The sequence below is a fragment of the Mobula birostris genome, chromosome 14, assembly GCF_030028105.1.
Source record: "Mobula birostris isolate sMobBir1 chromosome 14, sMobBir1.hap1, whole genome shotgun sequence".
Classification (NCBI taxonomy): Eukaryota; Metazoa; Chordata; class Chondrichthyes; order Myliobatiformes; family Myliobatidae; genus Mobula; species Mobula birostris.
Window position 1 is genome coordinate 60,745,470 of NC_092383.1, and position 13,529 is coordinate 60,758,998.

General features: G+C 40.8%; 1 protein-coding gene across 1 annotated transcript in view; it reads right to left on the reverse strand.

Annotated features, from left to right (window-relative positions):
- The window catches only part of LOC140209393 (uncharacterized), a 77,753-nt gene that overhangs the window by 42,492 nt on the left and 21,732 nt on the right, over window positions 1-13,529 (reverse strand). The window contains exons 9-11 of the mRNA XM_072277645.1: window positions 10,012-10,180; window positions 9,634-9,903; window positions 40-4,056 (exon numbers count right to left, since the gene is read on the reverse strand). Of these exons, the coding sequence (XP_072133746.1) occupies window positions 40-4,056; window positions 9,634-9,903; window positions 10,012-10,180 (4,456 nt within the window). The remainder of the gene's footprint in view (window positions 1-39; window positions 4,057-9,633; window positions 9,904-10,011; window positions 10,181-13,529) is intronic.

Genomic DNA, 13,529 nt, shown 5'->3' on the forward strand with positions numbered 1-13,529 from the left:
TCAGGTATGACAGAAATTCATACTACAGTAATTATTTACCTTTGCTCTTGAGTTCACTTTCAGAAAGTCTTCTATGTCTTCTTCTAGCATGGCTGCTTTGTTGACTCTGGGATAAATCAGAAGCCAACAAGCCTTGTTTACTCTCATCCATGGATTCATCTTGGATTGACATTTGGTCATCTCGCAGTAAACCTCTTTTATTGCTGGCTGATGAGGTGCGCCCATCGTTTACATCTCCAGCACTTCCACTCATATTCGAGAGCGCACCAGCCATACTCAAGGCATTAATGGCTTCAAAACCACCCTGATCTTTAGCACCAATTCCAGCAAAGGCAGAGCCACTATACCCTTCCAAACCACTTTTGTCTTGATTAGAACCAAATGTGTTCAATCTGCTTTTGCTACTTAGACCTTTCATATCAGTTGTTCCACTGCCATCCAATTGGTCTTTACTAATTCCAACCAAACTATTATTGCCATCCTTTCCAACTCCAACCAATCTGCTCTTTCCATCTTTTCCCATTCCTTCTAATACACGCAGGTCACTTTCTTCTATTTCATTCCATTTGTCCTTTTCACCAAAACTCCTTGCATCCACTCTGCCTTTCGTATCTTTCCCCATTCCATCCCAAGTATCCTTCCCATATTTACCTGTTTCTTCCAATCTGCCCTTTCCAGCTGTTCCTCTTCCATCAAATCCACCTATTCCACCTAATCCACCCATGCCACCTTTTCCCATTCCATCTAATCCTCCCATACCACCTTTCCCCATTCCATCTGATCCTCCCATACCACCTTTCCCCATTCCATCTGATTTTCCCATGCCACCTTTCCCCATTCCATCTAATCCACCCATGCCACCTTTTCCCATTCCATCTAATCCACCCATACTACCTTTCCCCATTCCATCTAATCTTCCCATACCACCTTTCCCCATTCCATCTAATCCACCCATGCCACCTTTCCCCATTCCATCTAATCCACCCATGCCACCTTTTCCCATTCCATCTAATCCACCCATGCCACCTTTTCCCATTCCATCTAATCCACCCATGCCACCTTTCCCCATTCCATTTAATCCACCCATGCCACCTTTTCCCATTCCATCTAATCCACCCATGCCACCTTTTCCCATTCCATCTAATCCACCCATGCCACCTTTCCCCATTCCATTTAATCCACCCATGCCACCTTTTCCCATTCCATCTAATCCACCCATGCCACCTTTTCCCATTCCATCTAATCCACCCATGCCACCTTTTCCCATTCCATCTAATCCACCCATGCCACCTTTCCCCATTCCATCTAATCCTTCCATACCACCTTTCCCCATTCCATCTAATCCACCCATGCCACCTTTCCCCATTCCATCTAATCCTCCCATGCCACCTTTTCCCATTCCATCTAATCCTCCCATACCACCTTTCCCCATTCCATCTAATCCACCCATGCCACCTTTTCCCATTCCATCTAATCCTTCCATACCACCTTTCCCCATTCCATCTAATCCACCCATGCCACCTTTCCCCATTCCATCTAATCCTCCCATGCCACCTTTTCCCATTCCATCTAATCCTCCCATACCACCTTTCCCCATTCCATCTAATCCACCCATGCCACCTTTTCCCATTCCATCTAATCCTTCCATACCACCTTTCCCCATTCCATCTAATCCACCCATGCCACCTTTCCCCATTCCAACTAATCCTCCCATGCCACCTTTTCCCATTCCATCTAATCCTTCCATACCACCTTTCCCCATTCCATCTAATCCACCCATGCCACCTTTCCCCATTCCATCTAATCCTCCCATGCCACCTTTTCCCATTCCATCTAATCCTCCCATGCCACCTTTCCCCATTCCATCTAATCCACCCATGCCACCTTTCCCCATTCCATCTAATCCACCCATGCCACCTTTCCCCATTCCATCTGATCCTCCCATACCACCTTTCCCCATTCCATCTAATCCACCCATACCACCTTTCCCCATTCCATCTAATCCTCCCATGCCACCTTTTCCCATTCCATCTAATTCAGCCATGCCACCTTTTCCCATTCCATCTAATCCTCCCATACCACCTTTTCCCATTCCATCTAATCCTCCCATACCACCTTTCCCCATTCCATCTAATCCTCCCATACCACCTTTTCCCATTCCATCTAATCCAGCCATGCCACCTTTTCCCATTCTATCTAATCCACCCATGCCACCTTTTCCCAATCCATCTAATCCTCCCATACCACCCTTTCCCATTCCATCTAATCCACCCATGCCAGCTTTTCCCATTCCGTCTAATCCAGCCATGCCAACTTTTCCCATTCCATCCAATCCTCCCATACCACCTTTTCCCATTCCACCTAATCCAGCCATGCCACCTTTTCCCATTCCATCTGATCCACTTATTCCACCTTTTCCCATTCCATCCAGTCCTCTCATACCACCTTTTCCCATTCCATCCGATCCTCCCATGCCACCTTTCCCCATTCCATCTAATCCAGCCATGCCACCTATTCCCATTCCATCCAATCCAGCCATGCCACCTTTTCCCATTCCACCTAATCCTCCCATACCACCTTTTCCCATTCCACCTAATCCTCCCATACCACCTTTTCCCATCCCATCTGATCCTCCCATGCCACCTTTCCCCATCCCATCTGATCTTCCCATGCCACCTTTTCCCATTCCATCTAACCCTCCCATACCACCTTTTCCCATTCCATCTAATCCTCCCATGCCACCTTTTCCCATTCCATCTAATCCAGCCATGCCACCTTTTCCCATTCCATCCAATCCAGCCATACCACCTTTTCCCATTCCATCTGATCCTCCCATGCCACCTTTCCCCATTCCATCTGATCCTCCCATACCACCTTTTCCCATTCCATCTGATCCTCCCATACCACCTTTCCCTATTCCATCTGATCCTCCCATGCCACCTTTTCCCATTCCATCTAATCCAGCCATGCCACCTTTTCCCATTCCATCTAATCCAGCCATGCCACCTTTTTCCATTCCATCTAATCCTCCCATACCACCTTTTCCCATTCCATCTGATCCTCCCATACCACCTTTCCCCATTCCATCTGATCTTCCCATGCCACCTTTTCCCATTCCATCTAATCCAGCCATGCCACCTTTTCCCAATCCATCACATCTGCCTTTTCCACCAGTTCCCTTTCCCTCTTTTTCCATTGCATGCAAACTGCCCTTTCCTTCTTTTCCCATCCCACCCCAACCACTATATCCTTCTTTTACCATTCCATACATACTGTCTTTCCTATCTTTTTCTTTTCCATCCCATCCCCACTTGCCTTCATTTCCCATTCCATACAAACTATCTTGTCCCTTTTTACCCATCCCATCCAAACTATCTGTGATTTCTAGTCCCATTCCACCCAACTGAACCTTCCCATGTTTTTCTACTCCACCCAAATTTCCAGTCGCATCTTTTCCGATTTCATCCAAGTTGTCTATCCTACCTTTTCCCTCTCCAACTAGTTGGCCCTTCCCACTTTTTCCCATTGCATCCCAAATATCCATGCCATCTGCTCCAATTCCACCCAATCTATCGCCTCCATATCTTTCTATTCCATCTTGTCTGCCTTTACCACCAATTCCCATTTCTTCTTCATTCATTCCAGCCAAACTGCCCTTACCATCTTTTCCCATTCTATGCAGCTGATGCATGTTATGCTTTCCCTGGCCACGCAATGTATCCAAGCCATCTTCATCCATTCTCCCTAATCCATCTCTTCCAATTGCACTGCTATCTTTTCCCATTCTGTCATATTTCCCCATGTCACTTAGATCATTTCCATACAACCCATCTCCTGTTGAGTCCTGCAATCCTCTTCTATGAAATCGAGTTCTGTCAGCTTCTGAAAGATTATTTCCTTCCTTCAGACCATCTTTAGTTATATCTTTATTACGTGATAATCTGTCTGTAATGCCTTTAGTGCCATCCTTCTTTAAATCATACAAATCTTGTTTCAAATTTATATCCAAAGAGTTCTTTTCACTTCTTGAATGATGAGAGGTGGCATCGAGATTTTCTATAATGAGAGTTAGAATGAATTATTAGTTATTGTAATAACATGCCTATCAATAAAATGATTTAAAAGAGAAATATTCCATTCAGTAGAAATTTGGCAAACTATCTTAAGGAATTCAAAAGAAATGCTAAAATTAAATTTAACAAATTTTAGGTTGTGTTAACAAACCTTTCTCCTGGTCTCACACACTTACTTATGAGTTTTCCTCTGAGATGCTGATGTTTTCACAATCTCAAACTGATGATAATATTTACCCTCCATTCCATAGTTTAAACATTTTCATTTCCACCCGCTTCAACTTTTCCAGATTAGTCTTTCGGCTATTAATATTTTCTGCTAATCATACAATACAACCCTATAGTTCCCTCTCTTGTTCTGTTAACAATGTTCTTCCTTTCTCCTAAAATTCTCATATCTGTTTCTTATAGATCCAAAACCCCATAGTTTTGTATCAGAATTGATCCTGTGTTTCCTTTAGCAATCTTTTCATCTCCTGATAAGGAAGAGTACTTGAGTAGGCTAAGCATTATCATTTTTACTCACTGGTCACAATACTGTTCTCCAGTTTTTGCTTCTTTCTATGGGTACTAACTTGAAGAATAATTGGAGGGAATGAAATACAGTGGGATTGGTTGGGTGTGGTGTGCACAGGGTGAACCTGATCATCGGGACAAGGGAGACCAAGGTTTTCAAAGAATACCCCGTCCTTTGAAAACTCCCTTGCTGATTATTTTTCTCCCAGCACGAGTAGTTTAACAGCAGTTACATTGCTACCCAGTCAGCTTAAAAAGACAAATTACATCATTAGAGATTGATCTGTGCGTATAAATATGATTACACTAGTTTAGGTACATATACCTGCTATCTGTATTTATAAATCATTACTGAAGTCAGGAAAATAAATGCAGTTTGGCAAAGGTGAACTGGGACATTAGGTTAAAACATATAATGATACATAAGCAATGTCAATCATTAAAACATAAAATTTATAGTTCCTAAAGTGTATACACTCACTTGCAAAATAGAAAAAAACAATTGAAGAAGTGGGGCAACTCTGGCTAACTAGATGAGGACAAGGTTGGATTTTTAAAAAAAGCACTTGCAATATCACTGGACAACAAAGATTTTGCTTCCTGTATACATTTGGGTGTGTCTTATGGATTTTAGATTGCTAATCATGAATATCACCATGAAAGTTCTATATCATGCAATATTTTTTGAAAACCCCTATATTTGTTATTTCAATTCATACTTCAGGTCAGAATAATTGATACTAAGATTGAGGAAGGCATTTCAGCTGATGCAGAAATCAAGCAGGTCATCAATGACAGGTGACTGGAGGAACTTCTAGTGGGACTGGACAAAATCGCATGGAAGGGATTCAAGGATATTGTTGAAATTTTTCCTGGCAACTACAGAACACCAAACTAGCTGCCACTGGCTGACAACATGCTTCAAGCATACAAAACCATGAAGTGCAACATATCACTAAAGATTCATGTTCTACATTTCTGTCTGGACTTCTTCCCTGCAAATCTTGATGAGCACTGTGAAAGGTTTCAGCAGGACATTGTGGTCTTGGAAAAACGTATCAGGGTAACTGGAGTCAATCAATGTTGGCTGATTGTTGTTGGACACTTAGGTGAGAAGCCTCAGACACGGAGTGCAAATTAAAATCATCAACAAAACATCTTTAGCTTAGTTGAACTATTGCAAACCATCAGCACCATTATGCAATTAAATGCATTAAATTCAATAAAAGTTAATTTCTTGTTCCTCCAAATTCCTAAGTGATGCGAGTAGTCTGAAATTGTATTTGTGTTCAGCTTCAAGTAGTCGATCATAAAGAAAAGAAAAAACATCTGAGGAAGCAACACTTTCGAAAAAAAATATTGTCCAGTGTATTCTCTAAAAGGTCCAGGAGTCAGAAATCAGCAAAAGATGATTAAAACACTACAAAAAGAAAAGACAATTGTCAAAAATTCTTATTTATCTGTTATGATGCACTTATAGCTTATAAAAGCGGCAGTGTGTGTTTGATTGCCCTAGTGTTCAAATTGTTGGAGGCTGTAAGGAAATTGACCCACTCACCTCAGCATAGCTAATGTTTGCCCACTGTCAATTGTGCAACTGATAACTTCTTGGACTACTTATATTTCTTTTGCTACTGGCAGTAATTGGAGATTTTTGGGGAAACCATTGACTTTCATTATTACATCATAAAAATCAGGGGGCACATCGAATGAGATGCTGGTTAATAAGTTTGTACTTTCACATTGCTATCCTACATTAAACATTTTGTAACCTTGCTCTTCAATCTGAAAGTGAGCCACTGCAGATACTGGAAATCTGAACTGCAAACTGAAAATGGTGGAAATAATGAGCAGATTAGGCAGCAAGTATGTAAAGAAGATTAGAATCAATATTACCAATCAATGATCCTTTATTGGAAATGAAGAGTGCAATAATCCCTTGTCCCCATGTTTTCCCGGTTTGCATAACAGGCCCTGCTTTAAACATGAATTCATGTGCTATATCCAAAAGTCCTACTTTTCATGTATTTTTAACCAAGGCTAGAAACTCTAATGCCCATTCACATTCCCTTGAAGAGTTTCTAGCCTTGGTCAAAAATACATGAAAAGTAGGTAAATAGCCCATGCTTACCACATCGAAAGATGGTAATGTTCAATTTTTAAATAAATAAGAGTAATCTATTAATATATGCAGAGAATAATATTGTAATAATTTATATACATATATCACATACTGAAGGAAAAGTAGTGTGACAAAAAGCCTGTAAATCTCTGAACCTATGATGAACCAACGTATGATAACCCCTTTTTAATTCTGATTGACTTTTTGAACTGTCATTTGTAAAGTACTGAAAATTATTTGTGCTTAAAAGCAGTGCTCCAGAGATGATAGATGCCAAGCCTTTGATCTTCTAGGATTTACTGGACAAGAATCATCTCCTGTTTTGGAAGGTCATAGTTGCAACACTGCTGTTTAAAAGAAAAAGAAAACAGGGAACTTTCAGTTAGGTAGTCTAACACAGTATGGGGAAAATGCTAGAGATCTATTATTAGACAACTATCTATTACAATGAACAGGAAACAAGGCACATAGATCATCACAACATAATTGTGCAGGATCAAAACCATTTTATGTAAGATATTCTGATGCATCTTTCAGTGTTATTTTGTAGATATTGCTAGCTATGGAGGTAGGTAAAGGATATAAATGATTTGGATTTTCAGAAAATATTAAGTAAGATGTAATGCAAGGAATTGTTACACAAGATTTAGGATAATAGGATTAGGGTAGCATGTGTACATGAACTGGAGATTATTTCAGTGACTGAAGACAGAGGATGGTACTAATGCAGAAATTTTCAATCTGGAATGTGTCAATGCAACTAGTGGAATCAGTGGAAGTTGTTGGAACCGTTTACAATACAAGTTATCATCATAGATGAAGAGTCTAATCATCTTCTTCTCAAGGAAACTGTGATGAGAAGGTTAAGAAGATCCAGAAGGAGAGGGTGATATGGTGGCACAGAATGAAATACTGACAGTTAACATCTCCAGGAACTCAGGTTCAATCCTGATTTCAAGTGCTATTTATACGATGTTAGCATGTTCACTTTATGCCTGGATTTCCTGTGTATGCTCCATTTTTCTGATATATACCAAAGCTGTGTTGACAGGTTAATTGGATGCTGTAACCTATCATTTAGAGCAGTTTTATGACAAAATGAATTAAAGGAGCTATTGAAAAATAAGGAGAGGGGAGATGGTATGGATTTGGTGGACCCACTGATCTCCTTCTGCAATAGATCCTTCTGTAGGACATTACTGTAGCGTACTAAATTTTAAGAAGCATTGAATAAATGTCTGTCAAGTCAATGCTGGATTTGAGCTTATTGTTTATATGTGAATGTTCATGTACTTTGTAAGACCAAGGAATACTGTGTGTCCAGATATTGGGAGTTTAGGAAATGCTGAGCGTGAATGAGATAACAAGGAGTGACCATCAAAATGTCTAATTGATCTATGAGGGTGTATTGAATACTATGTTAATGGACACGCAATGTGTATTTGATATAAACAGGCTGAATTAATGTAAGATCAAAGGGTTTGCCTGTCTCATAGTTACTCTATGCTTGTGAAGCTTGTGGATATATTGAGCTGTTTTTTGAATTTTCTTTGGACTTAAACTGGGTCTGGGATTGTGACTGGTGTCTGAGACCCAGGGGTGGCTTCACAAGTCAGAAATTGGAGATCCCCAAGCAGCAACAAACAAGTGGTAAAGGAATCATGAGACCAGAAACCTATATGACTTGCTGTAATCTTTGTTGACTTGCTATGTAGTATTTTGTGTGGTTTTTTTGTGTTTTCCATTTTATGATAATAAATTAGGCTTAAGTTATTTTGTTGTGCTTGTACACTTATTACCATATCTCCTGGATACTCGCATAGTTGGGTCTGATCAACCCAGCCCTTTACAATAACTGTGAAGATTGGATGGGAAAGAAGATGGCAAATGGAATATAATATGGGGAGGTATGGCCAGAAGAATGAAAAAAAACTAAAATAGTTGAAAAAGTGAGAAATTAATAAGTACTGTATACAAACTGCAAAATAAGTTTACAGATGCAATGAGAAGTTGGGAAAGCAGATGGTATATTCATCCTTGTTGCAAGTGAGGTGTTGTACGAATCTTGTATAATCTGCCTAATTGTATAATCAAAAGGACTTGATTTGAAAATATCTATATAATTTTGATTTCTTTATGTACAGAAAGATAAAATTACCTCAAAAGTTGCAACAAAATAAATCACTAAATTGATTCTTGGGAGACTATGGCTGACTTAAGCGAGTTTGAACAGGATGAACAGCTTTACTGCATATATTCTCTGGAATACTGAAGATTAAAATGATGGTCTCATTTAAAATTATAAACTGCTCATAATATTTGAAGGGCCAAAAATGAGAAAAAAATTACTTGATTGCAAGTCCAGAAATGGAGTCATGGTTTCAGAATAAATACCCAGCCCTTTAAGACAGTGATGAGCCAGAAAATGAGATTGAGGATTCCACTTGTCAGGAATGTAAAATACTAATTTGACAGAATTCTGTACACCAAGAACTATGGATGGGAAAACTAGCCATAGAATATCAATCATGATATTACTGAATGGTAGGTCATTCTCAAGGAGCCATACTGTCTACGGCTTTGGATTCTTACTGTCTTGATTACTTAAACACATGCCTGCCCACCCTGTAAATCAGCAGTGTCACCACGTCCTTCTCCAGGTTTTCTGACTGACAAGAGAGTTAGTATCAACTCAGTATATTTGAAATGAGAATCCTGGTCTAGTAAAGTGGTTATCTTATAGATGAGCATAAAAATATGTAATTTTGCTGCTTTTTAACTCTTTTTTTCTAATTCTCACACACGTAATACTTAAAGTGCATTGTTTCTGAAGGAACACTCATGAAAGGTTTATGTTAGCAAAGATTGAAAGGAAGTCAGGTTTTATATTGGTATTATCTTCTTCTAATAGGTTAGACTTACTTCCCACGGTTAAGCGTGCACTTGAGGATCTAGCTCCTGCTATAATGGTGTACACTCCACTATCTCCAAGATGTACATCCTTTACAATCAGACGATGTGTTAAACCATCTGGTGACACAATAATTTGATACTTATCACTATCCTCCAGAGTCATATTTTTGTGTAACCACTCGACAGGTATTGGTACTGAAATGGTGCATCCGAAGACAGCATCTTCTGTTTCATTACATTTACATCCTTGCAATAACTGTTTGAAAGCAACTGGAATATCTGCAATTACAAATAAAAAAGAATGAACACTGCAATTAAGATTATAATGAAGGTAAATTATCAGATTGTGTAGGTATTAATTCCATGTTCTGAAGAAATGAAACTTACGGCTAATATCAATCTCTGTTGCAAAAACAGATGCATCTTCAACAGTTATCTTGTACATTCCAATATCTTCTGGATGAAGATCTTTGATACAGAAGTTATATCTTTTGCCAACATGCTTAAGATGGTGCTTCCCTTCTTCACTCATTGAATACGGGATCATTTCTTCATCCTTTAACAAATCACAAGCGGAGCAGAATCCAAGTGGAATGAAGTTAAGGATATTAAATCTTTTAAATATTCACACAGTGAGGTTTCTTGCAGGTTAGCAGCATTCACTTAAAAGGAAAGCATCGCAGGCGTTTAGTTTCATTCTGGCAGCCCAAATCAGTGGTGGGAGTAGCACACAGTGAGGAGGTTTCTTAGAGGTCAGTGGCACTCATTTAAAAGGAGAGCTTCGCACGAGTTCATTTTCATTCCAACAGACCAATTAGCGGTGGGAGCAGCACAGGGAGTAGCAAATAAGAGTACAGAAGGGACAAGCGGATTGGCCATTGTTGGGACTGGGTCAGTGGTGGAAGTGGGATTGTCAGGCTTTGGTTTAAAGGAGGTTTCGGTTCGAGAGAGGTGTCCACTCTGGGTAATTTATCCGGGTAAGTTTCTGTTAAGCATCACTTTTTCCTTACTGTGTCAGGCATACTTAGTGTAGTTTAAATGGCCATTGTGTGTCCTTCATGCTGGATGTTGGAGTCCTGGGAGACCCAGGGTCCTGTAGGGAACTGCATCTCCCTGGTGCATCCAGCTGCAGCTCCTTGAAGAACGTGTTCGGGACCTGGAGCAGCAGCTGGATGAACTTCAACTTGTATGGGAGAGTGAGGAGATAATCGATTAGAGTTACAGGGAAATAGTCACCCCTAAATTGCACGAGGCAGGTAGCTGGGAATACGAATAGGCAGCTAGTGCAGAGCACCCCTGTGGCCATACCCCTAAATAATGAGTTTACTATCTTGGTTACTTTTGGTTACCTGTCAGGGGAATGCCACGGAGAGAAGGTACTGGCAATGAGCAGGGGTCTGTGGAACAGAAGGGAAACAGGGAGAAGAGGGGAGCAGTAGTGATAGGAGACTCAATAGTCAGAGGAATAGACAGGAGATTCTGTGGATGTGAATGGGACATCTGGATGGTATGTTGCTTCCCAGGTGCCAGTGTCGGGGATGTCTCCAATCATGTCCACAATATTTTGGAGAGGGAGGGAGAGCAGCCAGATATCTTGGTACATTTTGGTATCAGTGATATAGGAAGGAAAACCAATGAGGTTTTGAAGAGAGTATTTAGAAGCCAGGCAGAAAGCTGAGAAGCAGGATCTCCAGGGTAGTAACTTCTGGATTGTTAACTGTGCCAGGCAGCAGTGAGGGTAGAAACAGGATGATTTGGCAGTTAAATGCATGGCTGAGAAGCTGGTGCAGGGGACAGGGCTTCAGGTTCTTGGATCATTGGGATCTCTTCTAGGGGAGGTAGGACCAGTACAAAAGGGATGGGTTGCACTTGAAACCGAGTGGGGGCCAGTATTCTCATGGACATGTTTGTTAGAGCTCCTGGGAAGGGTTTAAACTAGTTTGGCAAAGGAATGGGAACTGGAGTGAAGAGACTCAGGACAGGGTGGATGGTTAATAAAAAACAAAGATTACGTGCAGTCATACAGTAAGGAACGGCAGGCAGATGACAGGACAAAATTGCGGCCAATATGGTGAATATTAGTGCATTAGGGATGCAGAATCAAAAAAGGAGACAAATAAAGTACTCAGAACATTATATCCCAATGCACAGAGTGTAAGAAATAAGGTAGATGAGGTGGACTACAGATTGTCAAGCATGATGTTGTGGCTGTCACTGAATCGTGGCTGAATAACGGTTGTAGTTGGGAGCAGAATGTACAAGGTTACACATTGCATTGGAGGGATAGAAAGGTAGGCAGAAGGGGTAGTGCGGCTCTACTGGTGAAGAATGGCATCAAATCAGTAGAAAGGTGTGACATGGGATGGGAGCTGAACATCCAAGGATATACGGTGTATTGGAAAGATAGGTTAGCTGGCAGAGGGGGTGGTGTGGCCATGCGTATAAGAAATAATATTAAATTTTTGGAAAGAGATGACATTAGATTAGAAGGTGTAGAGTCTCTATGGGTTGAGTTAAGAAATAGCAAGGGTAAAAGGACCCTAATGGCAGTTGTATATAAGCCTCCAAACAGCAGCTGGTATGTGGATTACTGATTACAGCAGGAGATAGAAAAGGCATATCAGAAAGGCAATGCCATGATAATCATTGGGGATTTTAACATGAAAGTGGATTGGGAAAACCAGGCCAGTACTGGACCTCAAGAAAGAGAACTTTTAGAATGTCTAAGGGATGGCTTTTTAGAACAGCTTGTTGTTGAGCACACTAGGGTGTCGGCTGTGCCGGATTGGGTGTTGTGCAATGATCCGGAGGTGATAAGGGAGCTTAAGGTTAAGGAACCACTAGTGAACAGTGATCACAATATGATCAAGTTCACCTTGAAATTTGAGAGGGAAAAAATAATATTCAATGTGTCAGTATTTCAGTGGAATAAAGGAAATTATAATGGCTTGAGAGGGGAGCTGGCCGAGGTTGACTGGAAAGGGACTTTTGCAGGAAGGACAGCAGAGCAGCAATGGCTGAAGTGTCTGCGAAAAATGAGGAAAGTGCAAGACAGATATATTCCAAATAAGAAGAAATTTTCAAAGGGAAGAAGGACACTACCATAGTTGACAAGTGAAGTACGAGCCAAAGTAAAAGCAAAAGAGAGGGCATACAAGGAAGCCAGAGGTAGTGGGAAGATAGAGGATTGGAGAGCTTTTAAAAACTTGCAGAAGGAATCTAAGAAGGTCATTCAGAAGGAAAAGGTGACATATCAGAGGAAGCTGGTGACTAATATCAAAGAAGATACTAAAAGCTTTCTGAAGTATACAAAGGGTAAAAGAGAGTTGAGGGTAGATATAGGGCAAATAGAAAGTGATGCTGGAGATATTGTAATGAGAGATGCAGAGATGGCAGAGGAACTGAATGCGTATTTTGCTTCAGTCTTCTCAGTGGACAACATCTGCAGTATACCGGCCATTCAAGAGTGTCAGGGAAGTGAGGTTTGTGCAGTGAAAATTATGACTGAGAAGGTGCTCAGGAAGCTTAATGGTCTGAGGGTGGGTAGATATCCTGGACCTGATGGAATGCACCCTTGGGTTCTGAAGGAAGTAGCTGGAGAGATTGTGGAGGCATTAACGATGATCTTTCAAGAAATGATAGATTCTGGCATTGTAATGGAAGACTGGAAAATTGCAAATGCTACTCCACTATTTAAGAAGGGTGGGAGGCAGCAGAAAGGAAACTATAGACCTGTTAGCCTGACATCAGTGGTTGGGAAGTTGTTGGAATCGATTGTTAGGGATGAGATTACGGTGTACCTGGAGGCACATGACAAGATAGGCCAAAGCCAGCATGGTTTCCTGAATGGAAAATCCTGCCTGACAAACCTACTGCAAACCTTTGAGGAAATTACAAGCAGGGAA